This window comes from Schistocerca nitens, chromosome 1, assembly GCF_023898315.1.
Source record: "Schistocerca nitens isolate TAMUIC-IGC-003100 chromosome 1, iqSchNite1.1, whole genome shotgun sequence".
NCBI lineage: Eukaryota > Metazoa > Arthropoda > Insecta > Orthoptera > Acrididae > Schistocerca > Schistocerca nitens.
Window position 1 is genome coordinate 357,799,935 of NC_064614.1, and position 25,560 is coordinate 357,825,494.

Consider the following 25,560-nt stretch of genomic DNA (forward strand, 5'->3'; position numbering starts at 1 on the left):
TGTAATGTTAGTTTTAGGTGGAGATGTTATCGTACCAGCTATTGAAGAGTGGTAGGGACAGAGAATCAGGAGATATTGTTCTAAGTGCTTTATCTGAAAATTATCTTCAGCACTTAATTACGGAATGGATTCGTGAAGACAACAGCTTAAACTTGCTAGTGACAAACTCCAACTTCCGTCTCAGTTGACGTTGGACAGGGAATCAGCGATCACAAGGCCGTTACAGCATCACTGAATACGGTTGTAAACAGTAACACAAAGAAAGGCAGGTAGATGTTTCTGCTTAGCAAGAGCGACAGGAAACAATTCCAGATTACATGAGCGGACAGCGCGAAAATTTCATCTCCAGCACTACAAACGTTGAGTATCAATGAACAAAGTTAAAGATCATTGTACAATACGATTTAGATAGGTATGTGCCGACCAAAATTGTGAGGGCTGGAAAGTAGCCGCCGTGATTAGATAGCCATGTTAGGAAACTGTTTCGAAAACAGCTTCACTGCAAGTTCAAATGTAGCTAAAGCATCATAAACAAACAGAAGTTAAACGGATTCAAAATTGGCGTAGGGAGAGCCATGAGTGAAGCGTTAAATAAATTAAAGGTAAAATTCTGTCTACTGACTTGATAGAAAATGCAAAGAAGTTTTCATCTTACGTTAAATCAATAAGCGGATCGAAGCCATCTATCCAGACACGGATCGTAATGGCAGTGAAACGGAGGACGACACAGAAAAGGCCAAAACAGTAAACGTATTTTTCCAGAACTGTTTCCCAGAGGGAGATTGCATTGAAGTACCTCCTTTAAATCGTCGCACCAATGACAAAACAAGTGACTTCCAAATAGTTGATCATAGGATAAGAAAGCAGCTGAAATCGCTAAACAAATGGAAGGCGGCTGGACCTCACGAGGTACCACTTATGTGCTGCAGAGTATGCGGAAGAACTAGCCTCTCTTCTAGCAGCATTGTACCATAGGTCCTTGGGGGAGCGAAGTGTTCCTGATTGGAAAAAAGCGAAGTTCATCCCTGTTTCCGAGAAGGGTCGTCGAACAAAACTATAGACCTAAATATCTGATGTCGGTCTAATGTATAATTCTCTAACATATTTTATACTCGTGTATTACGACATCTCTGGAGACCGAAAATCTCATTAGGAACGAACAGGGGTTCCGAAAACAACGCTCGTGGAAACCCAAACCGCTCTTTTCGTCAAAGTGGTCTGGAAAACAACACATACTGGCACCCAGATAGATGCTGTGTTCCTTGTCCTCCGGGAGACATTAGATACCGTTCCGCGCTGCCGCATAATGAACAAATTGCGAGCGAACGGAATATCAGAACCATTTTGTGATCGAAGAGTTCCTAGCAAGCAGAACATAGAAAATCATTCTGAACGGAGAAAAGTATTCAGACGCAAAAACAACGTCGGTGGCGTCCGTGGGGAATATTACACGACCATTACTTTTCACAGTGTAAGAGGGTTGTGACTTAAATAGTGGCAACTATTTGTTCAAAACGGATGCAAAAGAGTTAAATGTTGCATCTGTTAATGTCCTTCAAAGTAGTCACCAGTGTTGTACACAATCCGTTGCCTGCGATGTGGTAGGCGTAGTATACCGTTAGCAGAGTTTGTTCTGTTGATGGTGCGAATGGAGCGGTCTACTGCCTGTCGAATCTCTGGAACAGTTCTGAAGCGAATGGCACGAAGTGGTTCCTTCATCTTAAGAATCAAATCAAATTCGCAAGGACTTAAGTCCGGGGAGTATGGTGGATGATACAGTACTTCCCAATCCCATCGACCGAAAAAAAATGGCTCTGACTTAACACCCGAGGTCATCAGTCCCCTAGAACTTAGAACTACTTATACCTAACCTAAGGACATCACACACATCGACCGAACAGAGCAGCCACAGCTTGCGCTGTATGCGCTGCGCATGGTCGTGCAAAATGATGGGTGGGTTGCGCAGAAAGTGTCCCCGCTTCTTTCGCAAAGCTGTTCTCAGGTGATGCTCCAAAAACGAACAGTAATACTGTGCATTGACAGTCTGCCGAGGAGGAACCTAATGCGTTAGGATAACACCATCACAGTCGTGCAGGAGAATCACCATAACTTTAGACCGCTCGATTCGCACCAGCAACAGAACAGGCTCTACTAACGGTATACTACGCCTTCCACATCGCTGGCATCGGGTTCTACTTAACGCTGGTGACTACTTTGAAGGACAATAATAGATGCAAACATGTAACTCTTTTGTATCGGTGGTGAATAAATAGTTGCCACTATTTAAGTTCCAACCCTCGTCTATAAATGACCTAGGCTCCGCTGCAGATGAAAATTTGATGGTGCGCCTCTTATTATTTAGCGATATTGGCCTCACAATTGTTGGGAAGTTTTCCCTTTTTTGTAGCCGGAGGGGGGGGGAGGGGGAGTGGTTTCAGTTCGAAGTGGTCCGGGTACTGTGTTCCACTCACATATAGTGACGTGCTGTTGTAAGGGTAGATAGCTGTGGTGTGTTGGCCTAGATTTTTATCCTGATCTTACCAACTTAACTGGATTCATGTTAGGCCTTTCTTTGTTAGTAATAAGTTGCATGAGGGCGCCGGGATGAAAAGCGGTTTCTATGGTTCCCGAGTACCTTGCTGTGTGCTCCGATGAGACTTTAATTCCTCAGTTAGGGTAGACGTAGGCATTACTTTAGCTGTTTTTCTTGTGTTTCTGTGTCTGTTCTGCTAATTGAGCTGAGTATAGGTGGTGGGTGGTAATCGGTCAGACGGGAAAGGGAAGCCTTACTTCTTCTGTAGTCCTATTTTAGGGACATAGACTGTGTACCGGGAGCTATTAAATTATAGTTTCCGTTCACTTCCATTCCGCGCCCTTATGCTGAGCAAACAACACACTTATGACGCGCTCACAACGGTTACCTACTTGAAGTAAAGGAAGCAGACGGCAAGTGTCTCCTGCTAGACGTTACAGAGGACCACTCCAAGACTCCACAGTGCTGCTGACTTCCACTGCATTGCCACGTGTCTAGACGAATCTAAGACAAACTGTGGTTCTAGACAAGAAGTCTTCGTTCGAGAAAAAGACTGTTCAGTCGATAGTGCGCATTAATGTGCTGTTGGTACAGTAATCTCCAGCACTGTAGGCGTCCTTTAAGAAGGAATTTTTCAAGATTCCAACCCTAACGGGGTGAAATGGGGGATGAGGCATTGTTTCGAAAAACTGTTGCTATTCAGGCAATTTTGAAGCAAGACCTACGATATTGGTATTCTGTTTCTCGGTCAGAAATAAAGAAATAAGTGACTAAGCATTTTTGAAAATTTAGTCCTATGGGGCTAAATAGTGGGTGAAAGCTTTTTTGAAAATCATTACTAAAATCTACTAAATGATTTTTAAGTCTACATCTATGACAACTGGTATTTGACTTCTCGATTAGAAATTTTAAAAAAGTACGTGTTTCTGGAAATTCAGCCCCTAAGGGAGTGCAATAGGATATGAAAATTTTTAAGAAAGTATTGTTACATTTAAAAAATCTAAAGCTAAATTTCTGAAGATCAGATTTCTCTCCTCAGTTAGATATAAAGAGATATTTGCTAGGGGATGAAAGTTGCTGTGGAAATGACTCCACAAGAACGCAACAAGCATGATTAAAAAAAAACTTTGGACTCCAGCTACCAGAATCGCTTTTTGGTCAGAAGTACATTCGAAAAAGTCCTTGCTTACATGGGTTAGCGTGAAACACTTAGGTGTTCCAATTCGTGAACAACATAAAAATTACATTAAATAAAGACAAAAATCACCGCAGCCCATACAGTCTAAGAGTAAAACAGCGGGCGCTAATCTAGTTAGTATAAATGTAAGTGGGCAGGAAAGTGTTACTTTAATTCTACTCAGTACAAAGCGTACGGCGCACGCTCGAGAATACTGCGACTGCACAAAATGAGTGAATAACATAAACAGAAAAGATCAAGTATTAAACAGGACACACCAGTATAAATTTAAAAAATATCCGGCTCTACACCTTCACTCAAAATGAAGTGTAATGTCTTTACGGGTCCTCCAGTCTTCTACCCTACATAAGTCCTTCCTCCCACCCGTAAAATAACTACAGAGAATTCCACTGACACCTCACCTTCCGCTACGTAGAATCCGCTTTCCATTACCCCAGGGAGAGCACCCAGCCTTTCTCTTCGTGCTGATTGCTCAGTGTCTCTACAGAGTCTCGCCGCACTCTCCACTCGCCGCCCACACCACCAGAGAGAGAGAGAGAGAGAGAGAGAGAGAGAGAGATGACTATAGTAGCAGTGGGAGCAATACAGAGAGGAGACAGTGGAAATGAATGAGATGCGAGTGAACATACATTGGCATGAGGAGGGTGAGGGGGGGGGGGGGGCGTGCTGGGCCACATAGCCTGGCGAACTTAAGCACGAAAAAATTTGCCCACTTTCCCCATCCCTATGACAGTGCTGAAGTTTCCCGGTCTAGAGGTCAAAAACACTAGCAGAGTATCCGCGAAGACATGTGTGGAGAGGCAAAAAGAGAGAGGCAGCAGAGTGTAAGGGAGATAGACAGTGGAATGGGAGAGAGAAACAATGAGATAAAACAATGCCATTGGGCCACAGTGAAAGTGGCAGAGCAAGAGACTTTGGTAAGGAAGAGCGAGAGAAAGTGATAAAGACAACGGGAGAAACGCAGGAGAAAATGCAGTGGGAGAAAAAGGAGACAGTAGAGACTTATAGACAATGCAGGGAGAGGGATATGCTGAGTATGCAAGCTTCACTAGACTGGGTAAAACTATTTAGAACGTTCTGTGTTAAGAGAGTGAATATGTTCACATGCCAAAAATCTTTGGTGAGGAACGCGAAATGAGGATTGAGGCAACTGGTTCCCCATTTCTCTACCAGTGCTACATAGAGAAACACATTCACCTTTCTGTGCTCAGACTGGAGCGTTTTTCAGCACTTCACAAACACCCTGAGTTTCAGGAGCCGTCAAGGCCCCGTAACTACTCCAGGCATCGCATAGGATCCATCGCTAACATTACCGTGGATGGCTTACCTTTGCTGTGCGTGGCTTTCCCTAGACTGTCGTACTCGTACATTAGCGCGTGGGTAATTCTGCCTTCCCGTTTCACAATACCGCTCCACGATACACACAGGTAACACTCGCTCTATCCTTGGCGAGCAATAGCACGGTAGATACTATTGTCCCTGCGGCGGAGGTGCGGCTGCCATCTCTATAGCAGGTTTCCCCCATTGGCCATTCCCGAAGGCTTATATTTACCGAATTGAAACGCGCCATCCGATTAAGCCTTCGCTAAATGAACTACCACATTTGTTTCTCCTCATTTTATACAGACAGCGTGTAATGGCATTTCAATGATATCACCGGTATACTCTCGCCGAGAACAGGTTTGGTGACACACAGCCTCTTCCATCCACGTTGGCCCCTCTGTTGGAGGGTGGTCAGGATTACCACTGTGAGAACATGAACATCTGATGACCCTTATCTCTAGAGTCAAAGATAAGCGCATCCACGCCCGCTCTCCCCCCCCCCCCCCATCATTTCTGCGAATAGCGTGAGAGAACTGCAAAGGGAATCTATTACAGCAGGTCACACACAAAAAAAAAAAAAAAAAAAAATAGGACGGACTCAACAAAATCTGGTTCTGAAACTATTAGAGGCCCCAGCGACAAAAACAGAGAAATGATAGGTTTCTTGCAGAACATTTAACTTCAGTACAGTGATCCCAGTCTTCTAAAGTATCGTGTTGGCCTTTTGTAACTATATCAAGGGTAGCGAAATTTATTTTGGACAAAGCATATTTGTGCCATCAGCTACATAAGTTCACGTTTATTCTCTACCGGTTTCGATTTTCAATGACGTGTATCAGTTATTAAATATGGAGTAATCACCAAATGTGCACTTCATTAACTGTGCCAGGGCATAGCTTGTTTATGTGCGCTGTGTTAACTGCATATGTTCTACTTTTGTGTGTCTCATATATGGAGGAAATGTATGGTTGATCCATTGATGTACAATGTTTTCCCTCTTTGAAGATGACTGTAACAAATGCTTTTTCCATATTATTTAACTACGGTAGACAATCACCTACGAAAAGCTCTGTTAAAAAAGTTTGGCTTATAATGTGCCAGATGAGTCAGGCCTGTCCAGTAGTTTCTGAATGTGTTTCTGTTCTTGCAATTTCAGAGCAAAGGTAACTTCGGTCAGCAATACTTACTTTCTGGTGCCATCCAACATGAAAATGTAGCCTAAGATGGTAAAATAAAATTGTGTGTTCATTCGCTAAGTACCGTTCTGAGCAGTTCAGAGTTGGTACGAAGCGTGCAGAGCGTTCGTTACACAGTGATAGCAACAATTATCGAACACTTTCAAATACTGCAGATTTGTGTTGCATATATTCCTGTATGAGGTCAGCTGACTGACATTACGTACGAGACGTTCTTCACAGGCAAAAGTCAAAGGACGGGGCGCCAGCTGCTGGCGATGCCGACGCAGCAGTTTCCTTACCTTTGTTCCCACGAGCTGACGATCGTGTGTGTTGACGCAGTCAGACAAAAATGGGTGTAATAATCTGCGGCAAGATAATCGTGTGTGTGTGTGTGTGTGTGTGTGTGTGTGTGTGTGTGTGTGTGTGTGTGTGTGTGTTGGACGTGTCATTTAAAATCTCTTCGATGGATAAATTAAACGAATATATTTCATAGGTGTCCTATTCAGTGCACAACATACTATGTAAATCAATACTAGCGAGGACTGATTTCCACATTCCAAAAATACTTGGGAAGCTGCGTTACAAGATACTGAAACGAGCTAATAAACTGAATTTGATGAATCAAAGGCCTACCTGTGACTAAAAGAAACTCTATAATACAGGGTGATTCAAAAAGAATACCACAACTTTAAAAATGTGTATTTAATGAAAGAAACATAATATAACCTTCTGTTATACATCATTACAAAGAGTATTTAAAAAGGTTTTTTTTTTTCACTCAAAAACAAGTTCAGAGATGTTCAATATGGCCCCCTCCAGACACACGAGCAATATCAACCCGATACTCCAACTCGTTCCACACACTCTGTAGCATATCAGACGCAACAGTTTGGATAGCTGCTGTTATTTCTCGTTTCAAATCATCAATGGTGGCTGGGAGAGGTGGCCGAAACACCATATCCTTAACATACTCCCATAAGAAAAAATCGCAGGGGGTAAGATCAGGGCTTCTTGGAGGCCAGTGATGAAGTGCTCTGTCACGGGCTGCCTGGCGGCCGATCCATTGCCTCGGGTGGTTGACGTTCAGGTAGTTACGGACAGATAAGTGCCAATGTGGTGGCGCTCCATCCTGCTGAAATATGAATTGTTGTGCTTCTTGTTCGAGCTGAGGGAACAGCCAATTCTCTAACATCTCCAGATACTTAGTCCAGTTGCAGTAGCACCTTCGAAGAAAAAGGGACCAAAATCTTTATTGGCTGAAATGGCACAGAAAACGTTCACCTTAGGCGAGTCACGTTCATACTGAGATGCTTCCCGCGGATTCTCAGTGCCCCATATACAGACATTGTGACGGTTGACTTTCCCATTAGTGTGGAAAGTTGCTTCATCACTAAACACAATCTTTGAAACGAAAGATTCATCTGACGCCTAGTCAACAGCGTCTCAAGCGAACAAATGTACAACTAAATGAAACTTTATAGCTCCCTTAATTCGCCGACAGATAGTGCTTAGCTCTGCCTTTTGTCGTTGCAGAGTTTTAAATTCCTAAAGTTGTGGTATTCTTTTTGAATCACCCTGTACATTAACTACAGTTTACCTTTGAAATTAAAAGTACCTCATTGTTACGACAACCTTACTAATTCTGTTTCCTCTCTGATTTTTGCAGCGTTCCTGATCCAGTTCTCGTTTCTGGCCAGCTTCAGTTGGCTCACCATCCTCGCCTTAGACACCACGTGGCACGTGATGTAAGTATCTGCTCTAAAAAGTACATAATACACACATGCATCACGTACATTACCACAATTATTAGAAGTAAACGTTTTCCTTACGGCGAAAGCTTGAGCCAGCCTTAAGAGCCTGGCTTCAGTTTCTCCACGGCGAGCCCCTTTCTCTTGTCTGTCTATTGTTGCCGGCACTTTTGGGTTGCGGTCTCTGCCAACGGAAAAGTCGTTCCTTTGACCGCAACCTAGATAGGTCGTTAAAGCACATTAGTCCATTGGCACTCAACACTGAGGTAACCGGCTCGAGTTCTGTAGGTGGAATAAAATAATCAGCACCAGAGTTTGGTCCAAATGAGAAAGAGAGGTGATTTGTTTTTCTGATCGCCAGACAATGGAGCATTTTGGAAGACGATGTATCCGTCGAATGTGTGTCGCTGCCAGATTTCGTCTCCTCCCTTCCTTTAATTTTCATGATCAATTGAAGCAGCGCAAATCTCCAGCTACACCGGCAGTCAGCAGTCATACAAAGGTAATACACTAAAGGTATCAATAACAGCTTAGAGGAAGCCTGAAAAATGCACATCAGTCAGGATTTAGCTAAGAGAAAAAAATCTAATACATTTGGCATGCTCAGTAATTATGACATAATATAATTTTAATATAACCTACGTTTTTTATATCAGAGATTTGTTCTGATTTATCAGGCTTATCACTGGTTTGATGCGGCCCGCTACGAATTCCTCTCTTTTTGCCAACATTTTCACCTCAAAGTGCACTTGCAACGTACATCCTGAGTTGTTTGCTGTGAATGTATTACAATCTGCATTCCTCTACAGATTTTATCCTGTAAACCTCCCTCGAGTACCACCGAAGTCATTCCCATATGTCTTAACTAATGTCCTATCATTCTGTCCCATTCTCCTCTCCGATTATCATTCCATCTAATTTTCAACGTGCTTCTGTAGCACATCATCTGAAATGCTTCAGTTCTCTTCTGTTTGTTTTCCAAGAGTCCAGATATTTACAAAAGGGTTGTAATGCTCTGAGTATACTGGAATATATCAACTTGATTTTTTGAAATATTTTCATTTCATCTATCACAAAGGATTTTAACGCTTTTAAAATATTCACTAGAGTTGTAGGTGTCGGGTAGGGCGCGACTGATAACGATGAGTGCACTACGAGAAATTTTGTGTAATTAAAGTTGACCAACAGTACAGAGGATAACCCGCTTTTAAGAAGTACATATGGCACCGTGACATTAGTGAATTCATAATAATTATTGCCAAGAGGGTCTTGTACTGGTCAGTCAGCGAGCTCGAATGTGCCGTTAAAATGTGCCTTTACTTGCTCAAACAGTACCACGTAGCCACTTGACTGTAAATGAGTTGATTATCAAATACGAAAAAAAGGTTGTGCAGGCTGAGTGATTGCGTAGCCGAAACAAATAAACTAAAAATACATGACAAATGCTGTTGACAAAACTCTCAGATAACGGAGATTAACTTCTTAAAATATATGCTCTATGCTTCAACATAAATCGGGGCGCGTTATTAAAATAGGCAAATGAGACATACAATTATTTGCTACGTGCACAAATGGCTTTTGCTTTCCATCACGTTTTCTTAGAATAACTTTAGCAAGCTTTCTGTAATTACTATAATACTTTTTTTAGGCTTCTACCTTTAAATTTGTTTTTTAACTGTAGGCTTCATCTGTTAATGAGCTGACTAAATTACCCACACTCGCTAAACCATTTCTGATTTACGATTGAAATATAGGTATAATTTTGGTTTTATCTAATTCTCTCAGAAGAAATATTCGTTGCAGACGAATGGAGAATTGTTCTACGACGTCAGTCGTAACATAATTAAGAAAGTATGTCTACATACAATTCGATGCAGCATCTTGGAGAATAGCAGCTGTAGTGCTGTCTAGCGGGAAAACTGAGCAGTTTGATTGGCATCTAATCTTACATCGTTGGGAGTCTAGTCGCTGACTTCACAAGGCTGTTTGCACGCGGTTATTTTGTAATTCTGAGAGACTAACACGCGTGACAAAGCAACAGAGGTAGCAAACAACAAGCTACAAAAAGGTGAGCAGTCAGCGCTTTTTTCTGCTTTCCGGAAGCTGTTTCCACTAGCGCAGCCTGTGACAGACAGCTGTAAAAGGCTTAAGGTTAAGGTACAGTATAGTGCGCTACATTTATTTATGGAATAAGCAATGTGTAGGACGTAACCAGCATGCTTAATAACTTCAAAAAATACTGAACGCGTGCCCAGGATTTTTGTTTTCGTTGCTGTCGAAACGAACAACACGATACTTCACTTTATCCGTGGGCTGCGCCATTTTCTTTTGGTTAGTCTAGCGGCGTGCCAGGGCACTGTAGCACCGGGTTTCACACAGACGTGGACCTGCAACAAAAAATATAAAGGTTTGAGAAGTCTATCACAATAAAACATTTACAGTGGTTATCGGCTTCGGTCTGAATGTGACCATCATCAGACTATTTGCACCACGATGGTAAGCGGTGGCGGTGAACGGAGCGGGTGTTATTACTCCGCATACTCAGCTGCAGTTTACGTTCTTAGAGTAACAGCACCTGACCGAAACCGTTAAATGTTGTTAATAAAGGTTTTTCACGGTCGAAACCGTTTCTTAATTAATTTTTAAAATAATTTTAGTCATACCGCAGTTCTTCACCTGAAATGTTCTCAAGAACTATAAAGGAGATCAGTTACGTATGCTAATTTTTCTGAGGTGACAATTACTAGAACAGGACATTGCCAGTGAGGGTTGTCGTACCATCAGGCGATCTGCCTGTCAGGTGACAGCACTGCATCCACTTATTGTTCAATTTCTCTATCTTATAGAAGCCGTATTTCAATCAGAAGATTAAGTAGCAATTTTGTTTCGGACCTAATCTATTTATAGGTGTGCTATTCCTTATCTTTTTCTTCATTAATCTAAAATAGTTTTTGTTCCCAGTTACCTTCAAAAAAATGGCTCTGAGCGCTATGGGACTCAACTGCTGTGGTCATAAGTCCCCTAGAACTTAGAACTACTTAAACCTAACTAACCTAAGGACATCACACACATCCATGCCCGAGGCAGGATTCGAACCTGCGACCGTAGCGGTCGTGCGGTTCCAGACTGTACCGCCTTTAACCGCTCGGCCACTCCGGCCGGCCCCAGTTACCTTGCTGTATTATTGTTTATGATCGGTATCATGAGCTCTGTATGTTGTTGACAGCTCTAGTGGTTTCATCAGTCATCTAAATGTTGTATCAGTGCTATAAAGGGCGATATAAAAAAATCATCGAAGTCAGGGGGGAAAGATACAATAGAAGAATAATGGGTAGCTTTGAGGAATGAAATAGTGAAGGCAGCAGAGGATCAAGTAGGTAAAAAGACGAGGGCTACTAGAAATCCTTGGGGAACAGGAGAGATACTGAATTTAATTGATTAAAGGAGAAAATACAAAAATACAGCAAGTGAAGCAGGCAAAAGGGAATACAAACGTCTCAAAAAACAGATCGACAGGAAGTGCAGAATGGCTAAGCAGATAAATACTGCCTACAGGAAAATTAAAGAGACTTTTGGAGAAAAGAGAACCACTCTCATGAATACCAAGAGCTCAGATGGAAACCCAGTTCTAAGCAAAGAAGGGAAAGCAGAAAGGTGGAAGGAGTATATAGAGGGTCTATACAAGGGCGATATACTTGAGGGTTATATTATGGAAATGGAAGAGGACGTAGATAAAGAAGTGGGAGATATGATACTGCCTGAAGAGTTTGACAGAGCGCTGAAAGACCTAAATCGAAACAGGGCACCGGGAGTAGACAACTTTCCATTAGAACTACTGACAGCCTTGGGAGAGCCAGTCCTGACAAAACTCTACCATTTGGTGAGCAAGATGTAAGAGACAGGCGAAATTCCCTCAGACTTCAAGAAGAATATAATAATTCCAATCCCAAAGAAAGCAGGTGTTGACAGATGTCAAAATTACCGAACTAGCAGTTTAATAAGTCACTGCAGCAAAATACTAACGCGAATTCTTTACAGACGAATGGAATAACTGGTAGAAGCCGACCTCGGAGAAGATCAGTTTGGATTCCGTAGAAATGTTGGAACACGTGAGGCAATACTGACCCTACGACTTACCTTAGAAGAAAGATTAAGACACGGCAAACCTACGTTTCTAGCATTTTTAGACTTGGAGAAAGCTTTTGACAATGTTGACTGGAATACTCATTTTCAAATTCTGAAGGTGGCAGGGGTAAAATACAGGGAGCGAAAGGCTATTTACAATTTGTACAGAAAGCAGATGGCAGTTACAAGAGTCGAGGGGCATGAAATGGAAGCAGTGGTTGGGAAGGGAGTGAGACAGGGTTGTAGTCTCTCCCCGATGTTATTCAATCTGTATATTGAGCAAGCAGTAAAGGAACGAAAGAAAAGTTTGGAGTAGGTATTAAAATCCATGGAGAAGAAATAAAAACTTTGAGGTTCGCCGATGACATCGTAATTCTGTCAGAGACAGCAAAGGACTTGGAAGAGCAGTTGAACGGAATGGACAGTGTCTTGAAAGGAGGATATAAGATGAACATCAACAAAAGCAAAACGAGGATAATGGAATGTAGTCGAATTAAATCGGGTGATGCTGCGGGCATTAGATTAGGAAATGAGAGGCTTAAAGTAGTAAATAAAATTTGCTATTTGGGGAGCAAAATAACTGATGATGGTCGAAGTAGAGAGGGTATAAAATGTTGACTGGCAATGGCAAGGAAAGCGTTTCTGAAGAAGAGAAATTTGTTAACATAGAGTATTGATTTAAGTGTCAGGAAGTCGTTCCTGAGAGTATTTGTATGGAGTGTAGCTATGTATGGAAGTGAAACGTGGACGATAAATAGTTTAGACAAAAAGAGAATAGAAGCTTTCGAAATGTGGTGCTACAGAAGAATGCTGAAGATTAGATGGGTAGATCACATAACTAATGAGGTATTCAATAAAATTGGGGAGGAGTTTGTGGCACAACTTGACTAGAAGAAGGTATCGGTTGGTAGGACATGTTCTGAGGCATCAAGGGATCACCAATTTAGTACTGGAGGGCAGTATATAGGGTAAAAATCGTAGAGGGAGACAGAGAGATGAATACACTAAACAGATTCAGAAGAATGTAGGCTGCAGTAGGTACTGGGAGATGAAGAGGCTTGCACAGGATAGAGTAGCATGGAGAGCTGCATCAAACCAGTCTCAGGACTGAAGACCACAACAACAACAATGGAAGTCAGAGTTGTGTGGTGATTTTCTTTGTGTTTCGATGGTACATCGTCAAATTTCTCATGCCTAAGATCACGCCAACATAGGTATGGAGTAATGTATTTTATCCATAAGACAATGCGAAATAGCTCGCATACAGCCTTCAAATTACGTAAAAATGGACGCATACCTCTGACGCGACTTCTCGTCACGTCTGTTTTCCTCAGTCACTTGAGAGTTCTTTCACCTCTGGCAATGTTGGTTGACGCAACAAATGCCGAGTTGCTCCGTAATTAGGAGTCAAGTTAAACTGAGGGGTGCCCTTATAACTGATTAGTGCGTAGGTCCAAAGGCCGAAAGACGGCAACGGCGCACCACATCCTACATGTCCCCCTCCCCCCCACCACATTACCCCCCCCCCCAGCAGTGTGCTGTTGATATCAATCTTCGAATCGATGAAAGCGTCACTTCTTTACCTTAGGTCCCCACACATTTTTTATCATCTGCTCCACCTCCTCAAGTGGTGACCTTTTCCTACACCTTCGTGATGTGCATGAACGTCCACAAAGCCGCCCGCTTACTTTCCTGTTTTGACGACTATTCTTGCAACCTATTCCACCTGGACTGGCCCGCTAAATGACAGTGGTGTGTATATGGTCGATTCAGCGGGTCAGTCCAGGTGCAAAAAAGTGAATGAGTGGTGGTCAGAGCAGGGAAGTGTGCGTGCTGCTGTGTGAAAACTGCTGTTTTCACGCGAGACGGGAGGCCCATAACACACACATAATGAATATGTAGGAGAAACTGAACAGTTGATCACCGAGAGGCTGAAATAAACGTCCTGGTTCACGTTGAATGCGTGGGCCTAGGGGGTGATACCAAAACAACTAGCAAAACATCAGAAACCACCTCAGACCCGAACTACTGAAGTACACCGTCGACAAACTGCTAGTTCAACGCCTCATTCGCCATCCGGTGCACTAGATCTCTGGCATCATTTGAAAAATAAGCATATTTGCTACTTGTCGGAGCGCACTAGTCGCCTTAAATCGCTACTGCCCATTTTGTGTGTTTGGACTGTTGAACGTATGCAGGTTTGTGCCGCTATGAGCAAAGTCCTTTCATTAGCTACCCGACTCTACATGTCGAATCCCAGCAGTTTCCTTCGCAGTGTTCGCTTGGAAGCTTCGTAAGATGGACCTGCACTGACAGTATTTTGTGTTTGAAACCCATAGTCATTACCATACCAAAGCTTATTATGAAAAGTACTATCGTATGGAGTATCAGACGAAATTTGTGACTGGATTGAGGATTTCTTGGTAGGGAGGACGTAACATGTTATCTGAGATGGAGACTGATGGACAGATGTAAAAGTGTAATTAATCATTTTACTCATTTTGCTACTTTCGGTCGTAGTCATTTTTATAAAAATTATCTCGTTCTTTTCGTATCTTTCATAAATCCTCTTTCTATACCACACGAAATTATTTTGTTTAAAACATCTAAATATGTAGTATACCGATCTATTACTGTAACAGTTACGTATTTCATAGTTAAGTATGTGGCGCTCTCTGCAGCTTGTTCGCCTGACACCGTAACTGATTGTCAGATGTCAGTCTAATGTCTGCTCTTTAAACAAGCTGTACCTGTTTACTTGTTTACTGTTCCCATGGCGGATTTTATTTCATATTTTCTACTGTTTCACTAAAGCTCCTTAGCTCATCGCGTGTATTTACAAATTTAAAGTCATGTAATTTATGTAATTAGCAGTTTTATTTCATGGCCGGCCGAAGTGGCCGTGCGGTTAAAGGCGCTGCAGTCTGGAACCGCAAGACCGCTACGGTCGCAGGTTCGAATCCTGCCTCGGGCATGGATGTTTGTGATGTCCTTAGGTTAGTTAGGTTTAACTAGTTCTAAGTTCTAGGGGACTCATAACCTCAGCAGTTGAGTCCCATAGTGCTCAGAGCCATTTGAACCATTTTTATTTCATGTTCTCCTTTTCAATGTGACCTAGTAGTTAACATTTTAGACCTTTTTTTTACAAAATGTTTAAAATGCGCGGGGTAGCCGCGCGGTCTATGGCGTCTTGTCACAGTCAGTGCCCGCCCGTCCCCCCGTCGAAGGTTAGTCCTCCCTCGGGCATGGGTGTTTGTGTTGTCCATAGCGTAAGTTAGTTTAAGATAGATTACGTAGTGTGCAGGCTTAGGGATCGATGACCTCTAAGTAGTTTGGTCCCATTAGATCTTACCACAAACTTACAATTTTTTACTATAAGTGACTTCCTTCTGAATAAGATACCCTTAATGGTATAGGAACCGGGTTGTTTTCATATTAAACTTATGCAAACTTTATATATTGAAAATTTGAGGTTGCTGCTGTCATCCATGTTTAAAATCGTGGGGTCACAGGTTTGTTTGACCCGTGGGATAGTGTCACTGATGATGATGATGATGATGAAACTGAACTGTCAGACTCCTGAAGATAGACAGAAAATATCCTCCTTACAATGTTCAAAGAACCGGCTTTAAATGATGACTCCAGGAATATACTAAAACCCCCTACATATCGCTCCTATAGGGATCGTGAGCGTAAGATTAATTACAACACACAGGGGTATTCAATCACTCCATATGCGAGTGGAAGGGCAAAAGACCCTAATAACTGGTACTGTGCGAGGTACACTCTGCAATGCAATTCAGCGGTTCGCAGAGAACGGATGTAGTGGCGCGTGCAACACTTCTTTCCTACTGTTCTTACACTGCGGACGGCACACCATTCTTTGTAGATACGTCCAAATGCGGTAGCTCTTTCCTGCCATCCTGTGAAGTTTCCACGTCGATCGCCTTACTGTACCGATTTCATACAATCAACTGGCACCAGCACACGCGCTGTAAATTATAGCAGCGCTGGTGGGCCACGTGAGCGCCTCGTACCAGTTCTGCAACATCTATAGGGCTCCGTGTGGTAACCACAACAAACTGCGGGAAGCCTTGGGTTGCGGATCGGAGCCGCCAGACGGGGAAGCCGCCGGCGGTGGAGCACGCACCACCGGGTTAACACAAGGACGAGTAGGACGACAGACGAACGACAACCGACCACGACCGACTCAACAATGAAGAGAGAAACAACGAAGGTTTGTAGAAACCACAACACAAACACCAACAGTAAATCCACTCGGAACCAGAGCCAGGCAAAAGTCAACAACGAGCAACGACAAGAACGCAGTACCGCCGAGATAGAAACTCAATCCAGAGCGAGTACCAGACTGGCTGGACTAGGGCAGAGCGGGTCCCTATATACGAAACCGGAGGGAGCGGCTATTGGCGGCTGTCTGCACGTGGCGTAGCGGTGGCGCCCTCGCTGCGCGAGAGCCGCTGCGCGGAATAGCCGCCGCGGACGCGGAGCCCTCTATGGGCTGACCACGTCCATTTGTTCTGGCGCGTGTTCGACTTCCGCGGCGGAAGGTACTAGACTCCAGACTGACCAGTGTGCTCTTCTAACAATGGAAACTCCCCATTGCAACCCCCTCAGATTTATTGGTAAGATGGGCCAGTGGATAGTCGGTCAAAAACTGAACTCACATCAATCATGAAAACGGACATGTGGTGAACTGAACTGTGAAAAAATAAGCGAAATGCAACGTCGACAGAAGTTTAATAGCCACGGCGACATGGTTATGTCGAGACGGTGTCGGGAGATCCGTGTCCATCCGGTCATTGACGTGTCTGTTCGCTATATTCAAGATTGTGTCTACGTCATGGTGTAACGTCCGTTTGCAACACCGAGGTGTAGGAAAGGGACCTCCAGAAGTACGAACCTCGTACTTGTTCTACACTGGTAGCACATGACTCTTGCGTCTTGTTTTGGAAATTCTCTCCTAAATTCCTTTGTTGTAACATAGTTCAGACCCGTTTATTTGTTGTTTTCATTTCTGTGAGAGGCCTGTGCAGCATGTTACCTGCTCTCACTATTTATCACATTTGCTTGCGATGGTAATATTTTCTTACCGCATGACCCATATTCTGTAAGAAATTTATAATATGACAACTGCCAAGACTGCAGAACAACAGACGCGTCAGTGACTGGATGGAAAGTTCATAATTTTTTGTAAAAATAATTAATATGTATGGGTACGAGGAAGTTTTGAACATGAATCTCTCGCTTTGCACTCCAACATTGTTATAACACAACCATGACGCCTTGGTAGTTAAACTATACTCAGTGTTGAACATCTTGAGCTTCGACCATTCACTGTTTCAATTTTGCTTCGTTTTTCACAGTTCAGTACACCTCTTTCCTGTTTCCATGCTTGGTCTGTGTTGCTTTATTGACGGGCTATATGATTGGCCATTTTAATACTAAATCTGAGGGGGCTGCGATGGGAATTTTTCCCTGTAAGAAGTGAAGTGTTGCATGAACTTCAGAGAACTAAATGATTTCATTATGTGAGTACCAGCATTTTGTACCCTAAAGCTGAAGGATTAGTTTGGAGAACTGCAGTAGCTCTTGAACGTAACTTCCTGAGTACTCACTCCGCACAATGGCTTTGTCTATGGCTGTAGCGCTGAAAGAAGGCAATCCCAGTGAAGTACTGAGGAGAGACTTGTTCCTCGCTCCAAGAGCGACAACGGAAAGGCGCCTCTCCACGCCAGACGTGAAGGGGTATATCTTTAAGTCTCTTCCATTACTCCTTCAGCTCAAGGCGTCAGAAATATCGTCTGCTAATCAGCATTGCTCTTCTAAAACGGGAGAATGAAGTTTCGTTTAAGGTGACCAATCTGGAAATCTGTAGTATCGGCGTTGGGAGTTTGCTGTCTCCCTGTGAAAATCTCTGAAACTGTGTGCTATGTGTAAAGAATGCGCAGGTTGGATGCTCCCACACAATGTAGCGGAATTTGCTTTTAAGCCGAACATGGGGTCATTCCCCCTTTCACACGCTGTCTGCTCCACAGGCGGCCGAGGTTGACTCGTCGTCTGAAGGGACCGACCTCCCAGTGTGTGGTCTGCCTCTCTCGAACTAAAAGCTCCTGTGATCGTCGTGTCTTTAATGTATGTGTGTAAGCCAGCCTCGAGTATTTCAACCCCGATGCGCACTTTTTATTTGCATATCGTTTACATGAATTCATACAACATTGACTTTCTTATCGAGTTCGGGTTAGAATGAACTGTCTTGATGTGCGGAATATGATTGTGAGGGCGGAATATGTAAGCAATGAAGGTCAGGAGACCACGACGTCTTACTCACTCCGCACAATGGCTTTGTCTCCGGCTGTAGCGCTGAAAGAATGCAATCACTGGGATCGAAACTCTGTAAGAAGACTATAGAAGAAGCAGTGTCATGTTGCGAGTACCCAGAGAAGTTAATTGCGAATTGGAGCGATTGTGTGAACCTCCCTCCAGCCTTGCCTTGTTGTGCAGGAGCGTGAAGAACAGCCGGCAATATCCACGAGAGGACGCGGACCAGCGGCGCGTCTTCGTCGGCTACTCAGTGTTCGCGTGGTTCTTCCCGCTGCTGTGCCTCGTCATCACGCTGCTCGCAGACATCCGGCCCAGCGTGCCGCCATCCTTCCTGAAGCCCAACCTCGGCACCAGCAGCTGCTGGTTCAGCAGTGAGTACACCACATACGCTAACCTATCTCACCCAGGCAATAACAATGACAACTCAAAAATGCCATACATGAGAAAAATCGACTTAAAGAATTCCATAAAACTTACATTGAAGAAGTATAGGCGTCCTTTGAATTTCAAGTAAGCAGTTTCCCTTGTAACCTATACAACAGTAAAATGGACATGTAGTTCTTCTCTCGTCGAACGTCGAGTGTTACCAGGTAATTATTAATTCTTTGAGTTGTTACTGTTCTTGATTTTTCTAAACTTTTTTGTTTGTTACAACCTTTAGTGTAATAATTCTGCCACTTTTTCACACTAAATAACTTTTTTTTTACTTACTGTAATATAATACGACATTCGAATCCCCTCCACGTAAAACTAAGTACTTCAGTTACAAACAAAGAAAACCAATACGAAATTTCCAGAATGAGATTTTCACTCTGCAGCGGAGTGTGTGCTGATATGAAACTTCCTGGCAGATTAAAACTGGGTGCCGGACCGAGACTCGAACTGGGGACCGTTGCCTTTCGCGGGCAAGTGCTCTACCAACTGAGCTACCCAAGCACGACTCACGCCCCGTCCTCACAGCTTTACTGGCGGAAGTAAAGCTGTGAGGACGGAGCGTGAGTCGTGCTTGGGTAGCTCAGCTAGTAGAGCACTTGCCCGCGAAAGGCAAAGGTCCTGAGTTCGAGTCTCGGTCCGGCACACAGTTTTAATCTGCCAATACGAAATTGTTATATTAGAAAATACGAAAGGCCAAATTGTAACATATAAAAATTTATACAATTTAATAAGGAATACCAATTAGGTAAAATTTAAGGAACACAGTTTACGAAAACAGAATCACAAATGGGCTTGTATAACGTAGGAATACGTTTTTCATCGATAAAGGGACTCAATATGAACTTCATTAATAACAGAAATTTCCATTTATTTTCTTGTATGTTGCACCTTAAGAAATTTCGTATTATTTACAGCAGCTGTAACAGTCAAACCGGTGCCTGATCCTTCAGACAACTAGGCATACATGTCTGAAGGATGCTGTAATGTAAGATACACTGTATAAACACTGACGTTGTCATAATCAATTATATTAAAAATTACATACAACTTATCTCACACATGAAAGGTTTCACAACTTAGAATATGTCGCTCTTGTTTAGTGTCCCATGCACACCTGCCAAAAATAAGCGATGCTGTTTTACCGCGGCGAAGCGTGATGTACCATGCAACAAAGCCGACACAACTGCGCTGAAGTGGACAATTTTTGAGATAGAGATGTGACGTTTTTTGTTCACACTGGGGCACTTGAAACGTATTTTTCAGTGACAAAAAGTAAAAATTCCATTTCCTACTCTTGTCACTTTCGTTGCCGGCGTGCGATACGTTATTTTAAACTGTGGGCAAGCACAGCCAAATTTTCACATTTTTAATTAAATGACAGGCAGTGCCGATAAGACTTTTAATTCAAAGTCACGACCGGTTTCGCATCAGTTGAAGACACATCCTCAGGTGATCAGTACAAAAATTAAGAATTTTTCGTAAATTTTTTCTTTATCAGTGGCCTGAAGAATAAAGAGATATTTCGAAATAGTAACGTATAGCATGCTTGAAAAGTAGTCAGAGGTTCTGTTTAACAATTCATAGCAGAAAGGTACTGCCTTACAGCCACTCCCCATCATTCACGTAAAGTTACAAAAACATAGCACAATAAGTGATCGTCCATAGTTAAAACTGAAATTGCTTAGGCGTGTTACTAGCCAATAACTTTTTTTGTCTACATGGTCTGTATCCAAGTTTTATTTCTTTATGCTCTACTCGATAACCTTCATTTTAATTCTGGACTACCGCTTTTAATGCGCTATGGCTATAACTTGGCGTGAATGGTAGGGAGTGGCTGCCAGTTAGTTCCCTCTTCGCTACGAGTTATTAAGTAGAATCTATGTGAATATTTCTCAGGTATAGCTATACGATACTATTTTTCAATATACCTTTATTCTTCAGTCCATTGCTAAGAATTCTTTGTAAAATATTCTTTCTTCATTGATTTTTGTACAGATAACTTACGGTTGTCTTCAACTAAAGCGAAACCAGTAGTGACTTTGAATAAAAATATTTTACACCCAGTACGGATCATTTCATTCAAAATAACCTAATAGACTGCTTACTACGTCACCTGTAAGAGGAATTCAGTAGCAAACGTCTCGTTACACTAGTATTATGCTTCCCAGAAGAATTAGAGGTGTGTGTGTGTGTGTGTGTGTGTGTGTGTGTGTGTGTGTGTGTGTGTGTGTGTGTGTGTGTGTTATATCGTGCTGAATGCGAGGTAAATAGGCATCGTTCCATGAAGACTTGCAAATGATACACTAACGAGGAGAGAGGCATCAAACCAGCCTTGTAACATGACGACGACAAAATCCTTTACAGGCGACGTAAACAGCAAAAGATCGTCCAATCACATTTAAACTAACATGGCCAAATACACTGCCTTTCAGATATCTAAAGCATACAGAGGAAGAAACTAAAGAAAACATCCTGGGTCGAGAGGCTATGTGATATTCCAGTAATAGCAAACTCGAGTCTCATTTACAAGCGACTAGGCGGTATAAGCCCACTTGCCCAGTTGGAAGGGGTTTCAAAGCCGTCGCCTCCCCTCATGAGGCAGGCTAGTCCACAACTGTTGTAATTGCTCCTCGATATACTGCACACTGGCACTACGACAGGGTTTACATCCAAGCTGGTCCCATCCACGTTCTATCGGAGGCAGATCTGGCGATCTTTCTGCCCACAGGAAAACAACATGATACAGATACATGCCACGTGTGGACCAGCATTGTTCTGTTGAAAAGTGGCAAAACCTTACTGTCCGATGAGAGGTAACAGATGAGGACGCATGATGTCCGTGATGCATCATTGTGCCATCGAAGTTTCCCCGTTCCCTACCAGCCTTGATCTGAAGTCATACCTGACGGTTCCCCACGCTTTGACACCAGCAGTAACATAGCTGTGCTTGTCCAAAACATTATCAAGTATGAGACCTCTTACCAGGTCGCCGCCATATTCTCCGAAGATGGTCATAAGCGACAATGCAGAACCACGATTCATCGCTGAACACAATATGACGCCATTCATAAACAGTCCATGCTCCACGATAACGGAACTACTTCAAATGTAGCCGTTTCTGTTCTGGCGTTACTGGTAACCCATATGTGGAACGCTAATTTTTGTACGTTTATCCTTCTGAATGAAGTTTGAGGGACTTCGGCTGTTCACTTGTGTAAGAAAACGGAACAATCTTCAGCCACCCACTCCGTGTTATTTATTACACTAGAACCAAAAAATCTGGTACACCTGCCTAATATCATGTAGGGCCCCCGCGAGCATGCAGAAGTGCCGCAACACGACGTGGCATGGACTCTACTAAAGTCTGAAGTAGCGCTGGAGGGAAATGACATCAAGAATCCTGCAGGGCTGTCCATAAATCAGTAAGAATACGAGGGGTGGATATCTCTTCTGAACACCACATTGCAAGGCATCCCAGATATGCTCAATAATGTTCATTTCTGGGAAGTTTGGTGGCCAGTGGAAGTGTTTAAACTCAGAAGAGTGTTGCTGGAGCCGCTCTGTAGCAATTCTGGGCGTATAGGATGTCGCATTGTTCTTCTGGAATTGCCCAAGTCCGTCGAAATGCACAGGGGACATGAACGGCTGCAGGTAGACAGGATGTTCACGTACGTGTCACCTGTCCGAGTCCCATCTAAACGTATGAGGGGTCCCATATCACTCAAACTGCACACTCCCCACACCATTACAGAGCTTCACCAGGTTGACGAGTGCCTTGCTGACATGCAGGGGCCATGGATTCATGAGGTTGTCTCCATACCTGTACACGCCCATTCACGTGATACAATTTGAAACTAGACTGGTCTTCCAGGCAACATGTTTCCAGTCATTAAACAGTCCAATGTTGGTGTTGACGCGCCCAGATGAGGAGTGGGCTTTGTGTCGTGCAATCAAGAGTACATGAGTGGGCCTTCGGCTCCGAAAGCCCTTATCGGTGATGTTCCGTTGAATGGTTCGCACACTGACACTTGTTGATGACCCAGCATTGAAATCTGCAGCAATTTGCGGAAGGGTTGCACTTCAGTCACAGTGGACAATTCTCTACAGTCGTCGTTGGTCCCGTTCTTGCAGGATCTTATTCTGGTCGCAGCAATGTCGGAGATTTGATGTGTTACCGGTTTGCTGATATTCACGGTACACTCATGAAATTATCGTTCGGGAAAATCCCCAATTCATCACTACCTCGGCGATGCTGTGTCGTATAGATTGTGCGCCGACTATAACACCATGTTCAAACTCACATAAATCTTGGTAACCTGCCATTGTAGCAGCAGTAACCGATCTAACGACTGCTCCAGACTCTTGTCTTATATAGCTGTTACCGACCGCAGTGCAGTATTCTGCCTGTTTTGATATCTCTGTATTTCAATACGCATGCCTATACCAGTTTCTTTGGCGCTTCAGTGTATATAGCTACCAGTTTCGGTGATTCAGTACACTATCTTCAGGCCTTAACTGACGTTGAGGGAGTGAACACCAATCATATGCATGATCCCATCAGTGGTCAACATCTATGAACTGGTTTTCAACAGCTATGTTGCATCTGCAACCAACTACCAACTGACACACTAGTCAGGCTGCTATTAGCCTCAGAGTCATTGTAAGGAATGACAGAACGCTGGCGGGAGTGTATTACTTGTTCTCGGATGACAAGCGCAGATGGGAAGGGGTTCCAATGTGCTTCCTGCACAATACGGCGATCCTCCCTTGAGACGTGGTCGACTGGAACCCTTGACGACGACGACGACGACGACGACGACGACGACGACGACGACGACGACGACTGGGCCTGCTTTCACGTTCCCATACAGTCAAACCTTGGACCATTTTGCCACATTCGAATGCTCCACATATCTGAATACAACACGATTCGACCGGCCAGCCAAATGGAGACCCATGATCAAGTAACCTTCAAACTGTCAGTATTAATACCGGTGTCTCACACCAGTACGCGGCGTCTGTGTCTCTCGGTGATCACTCGACATCTGATGCTGTTCACGGCCCCTTGTCTACTCTACAAGGCCAGGTAACACACCTAAAACACACTGGTGGCCGTTTTACATGTCGCAATGAATTGCAACTACAATCATTTCCATACCCGCCAATGCTGTGTACGTGTACGGATTTACTTCGGCAGGCAACCATGTCTTCCGCACTCTTCATTTTGTTGTCGGGCAGTGTAATATCTAGAAAACAGCCAGGTCGGATTTCCTACGACCGGTTATCCCCTCTGTACTTTGTCATCGGTGATAACACCGCTATGGATGGTCTACCTGCATGTTATCGGTGTTTGAACACTACTTCAGCTGTGTATTCAGCCTTGTAGAGATAACTCGGCTCCAGAAAGGGCTGCTAACTCCCGCGGCTTGATAGGCTGAACGAAGAGCTTCCAGCAAATCACGCAAAGAACTTCTCATGCGTAGTCGCCATCGTTCAAGATGGCCGTCCAGCTATCTGAACTGTAACCAGTTAAGGAACTTCTTTATCGGATGGAACTTCCTGCTGCTGTAATCACAAGTCTCTTTCAAAAATTACTTGAACTCAATCTACATCCTGCTTCAAAAGAAATCTTTATTCCATAGATCAAGCCTTCGAGTCAGAGTTAATGAACAGAAATAGTGTATATAATTGTATTTATATTAAAATACTTTCTAGCGAATTAAGAATCAAAGATTCACCAAGAAGACAATCTGACAGCCGGCCGGTGTGGCCGAGCGGTTCTAGGCGCTTCAGTCTGGAACCGCGTGACCGCTACGGTCGCAGGTTCGAATCCCGTCTCGGGCATGGATGTGTGTGATGTCCTTAGGTTAGTTAGGTTTAAGTAGTTCTAAGTTCTAGGTGACTGATGACCTCAGATGTTAAATCCCATAGTGCTCAGAACCATTTGAACCACTACCTGACAATAAAAGTGACTGTTGGTCCCGGCGGAGGTTAGAGTCCTCCCTCGGGCACGGGTGTGTGTGTGTGTGTGTGTGTGTGTGTGTTGGTCCTTAGGTTAATTTAGGTTAAATAGCGTGTAAGCTGAGGGACTGATGACCTTAGAAGTTAAGTCCCATAAGATTAAAAAAAAGTGAAGCACACAGAGGACACTGTCGGATGTCAATGTAACTTCGTACAAGTACATATCATCGTCGTGTATGTAAATCATTAAAAGTTGCAATTCTCCGTGACACGTAAAACGTCCGCCAGATGGCATTAACGGTGTTTAAAGTAGTTAAGAGTCCTGGTAGAGTATAAAAAGGACGCGACCAGCGCTAAGTTTTGAAGGCTACAAAGATGCTGCATACTCGTATGAGACAGCCTTATTAGCACATACCAGTTTGAAAAAGGCCTTCTTGTGGGTCTCAATTTGGCCAGCTAGTCGCATCCTGCAATATGATGATGCGTAGAGCTGTTACTTTGGCGAGACGCTGGAGCGCATGGTAACTTGAAGGAAGGCATACTCGTCTTCAAGGTTCTGGTAGACCACGCATCAGAATGGAGGTTTGTCTCATTTTGCGCCAAGCACGTCGTAACCCTTGTACATCTGGGCCTACAATCAGTGTCACCCTGTACCAGTGGTCTGAGCCTAAGGGGGGGGGGGGTTGTAGGGAGGCGTTGACACAAGGCAAACGGCTG

At 43.5% G+C, this 25,560-nt stretch overlaps 1 protein-coding gene across 1 annotated transcript in view; it reads left to right on the forward strand.

Annotated features, from left to right (window-relative positions):
• The window catches only part of LOC126235744 (G-protein coupled receptor Mth2-like), a 144,742-nt gene that overhangs the window by 96,984 nt on the left and 22,198 nt on the right, over positions 1-25,560 (forward strand). Inside the window, exons 4-5 of the mRNA XM_049944533.1 lie at positions 7,899-7,977; positions 18,628-18,818. Coding sequence (XP_049800490.1) covers positions 7,899-7,977; positions 18,628-18,818 — 270 coding nt within the window. The remainder of the gene's footprint in view (positions 1-7,898; positions 7,978-18,627; positions 18,819-25,560) is intronic.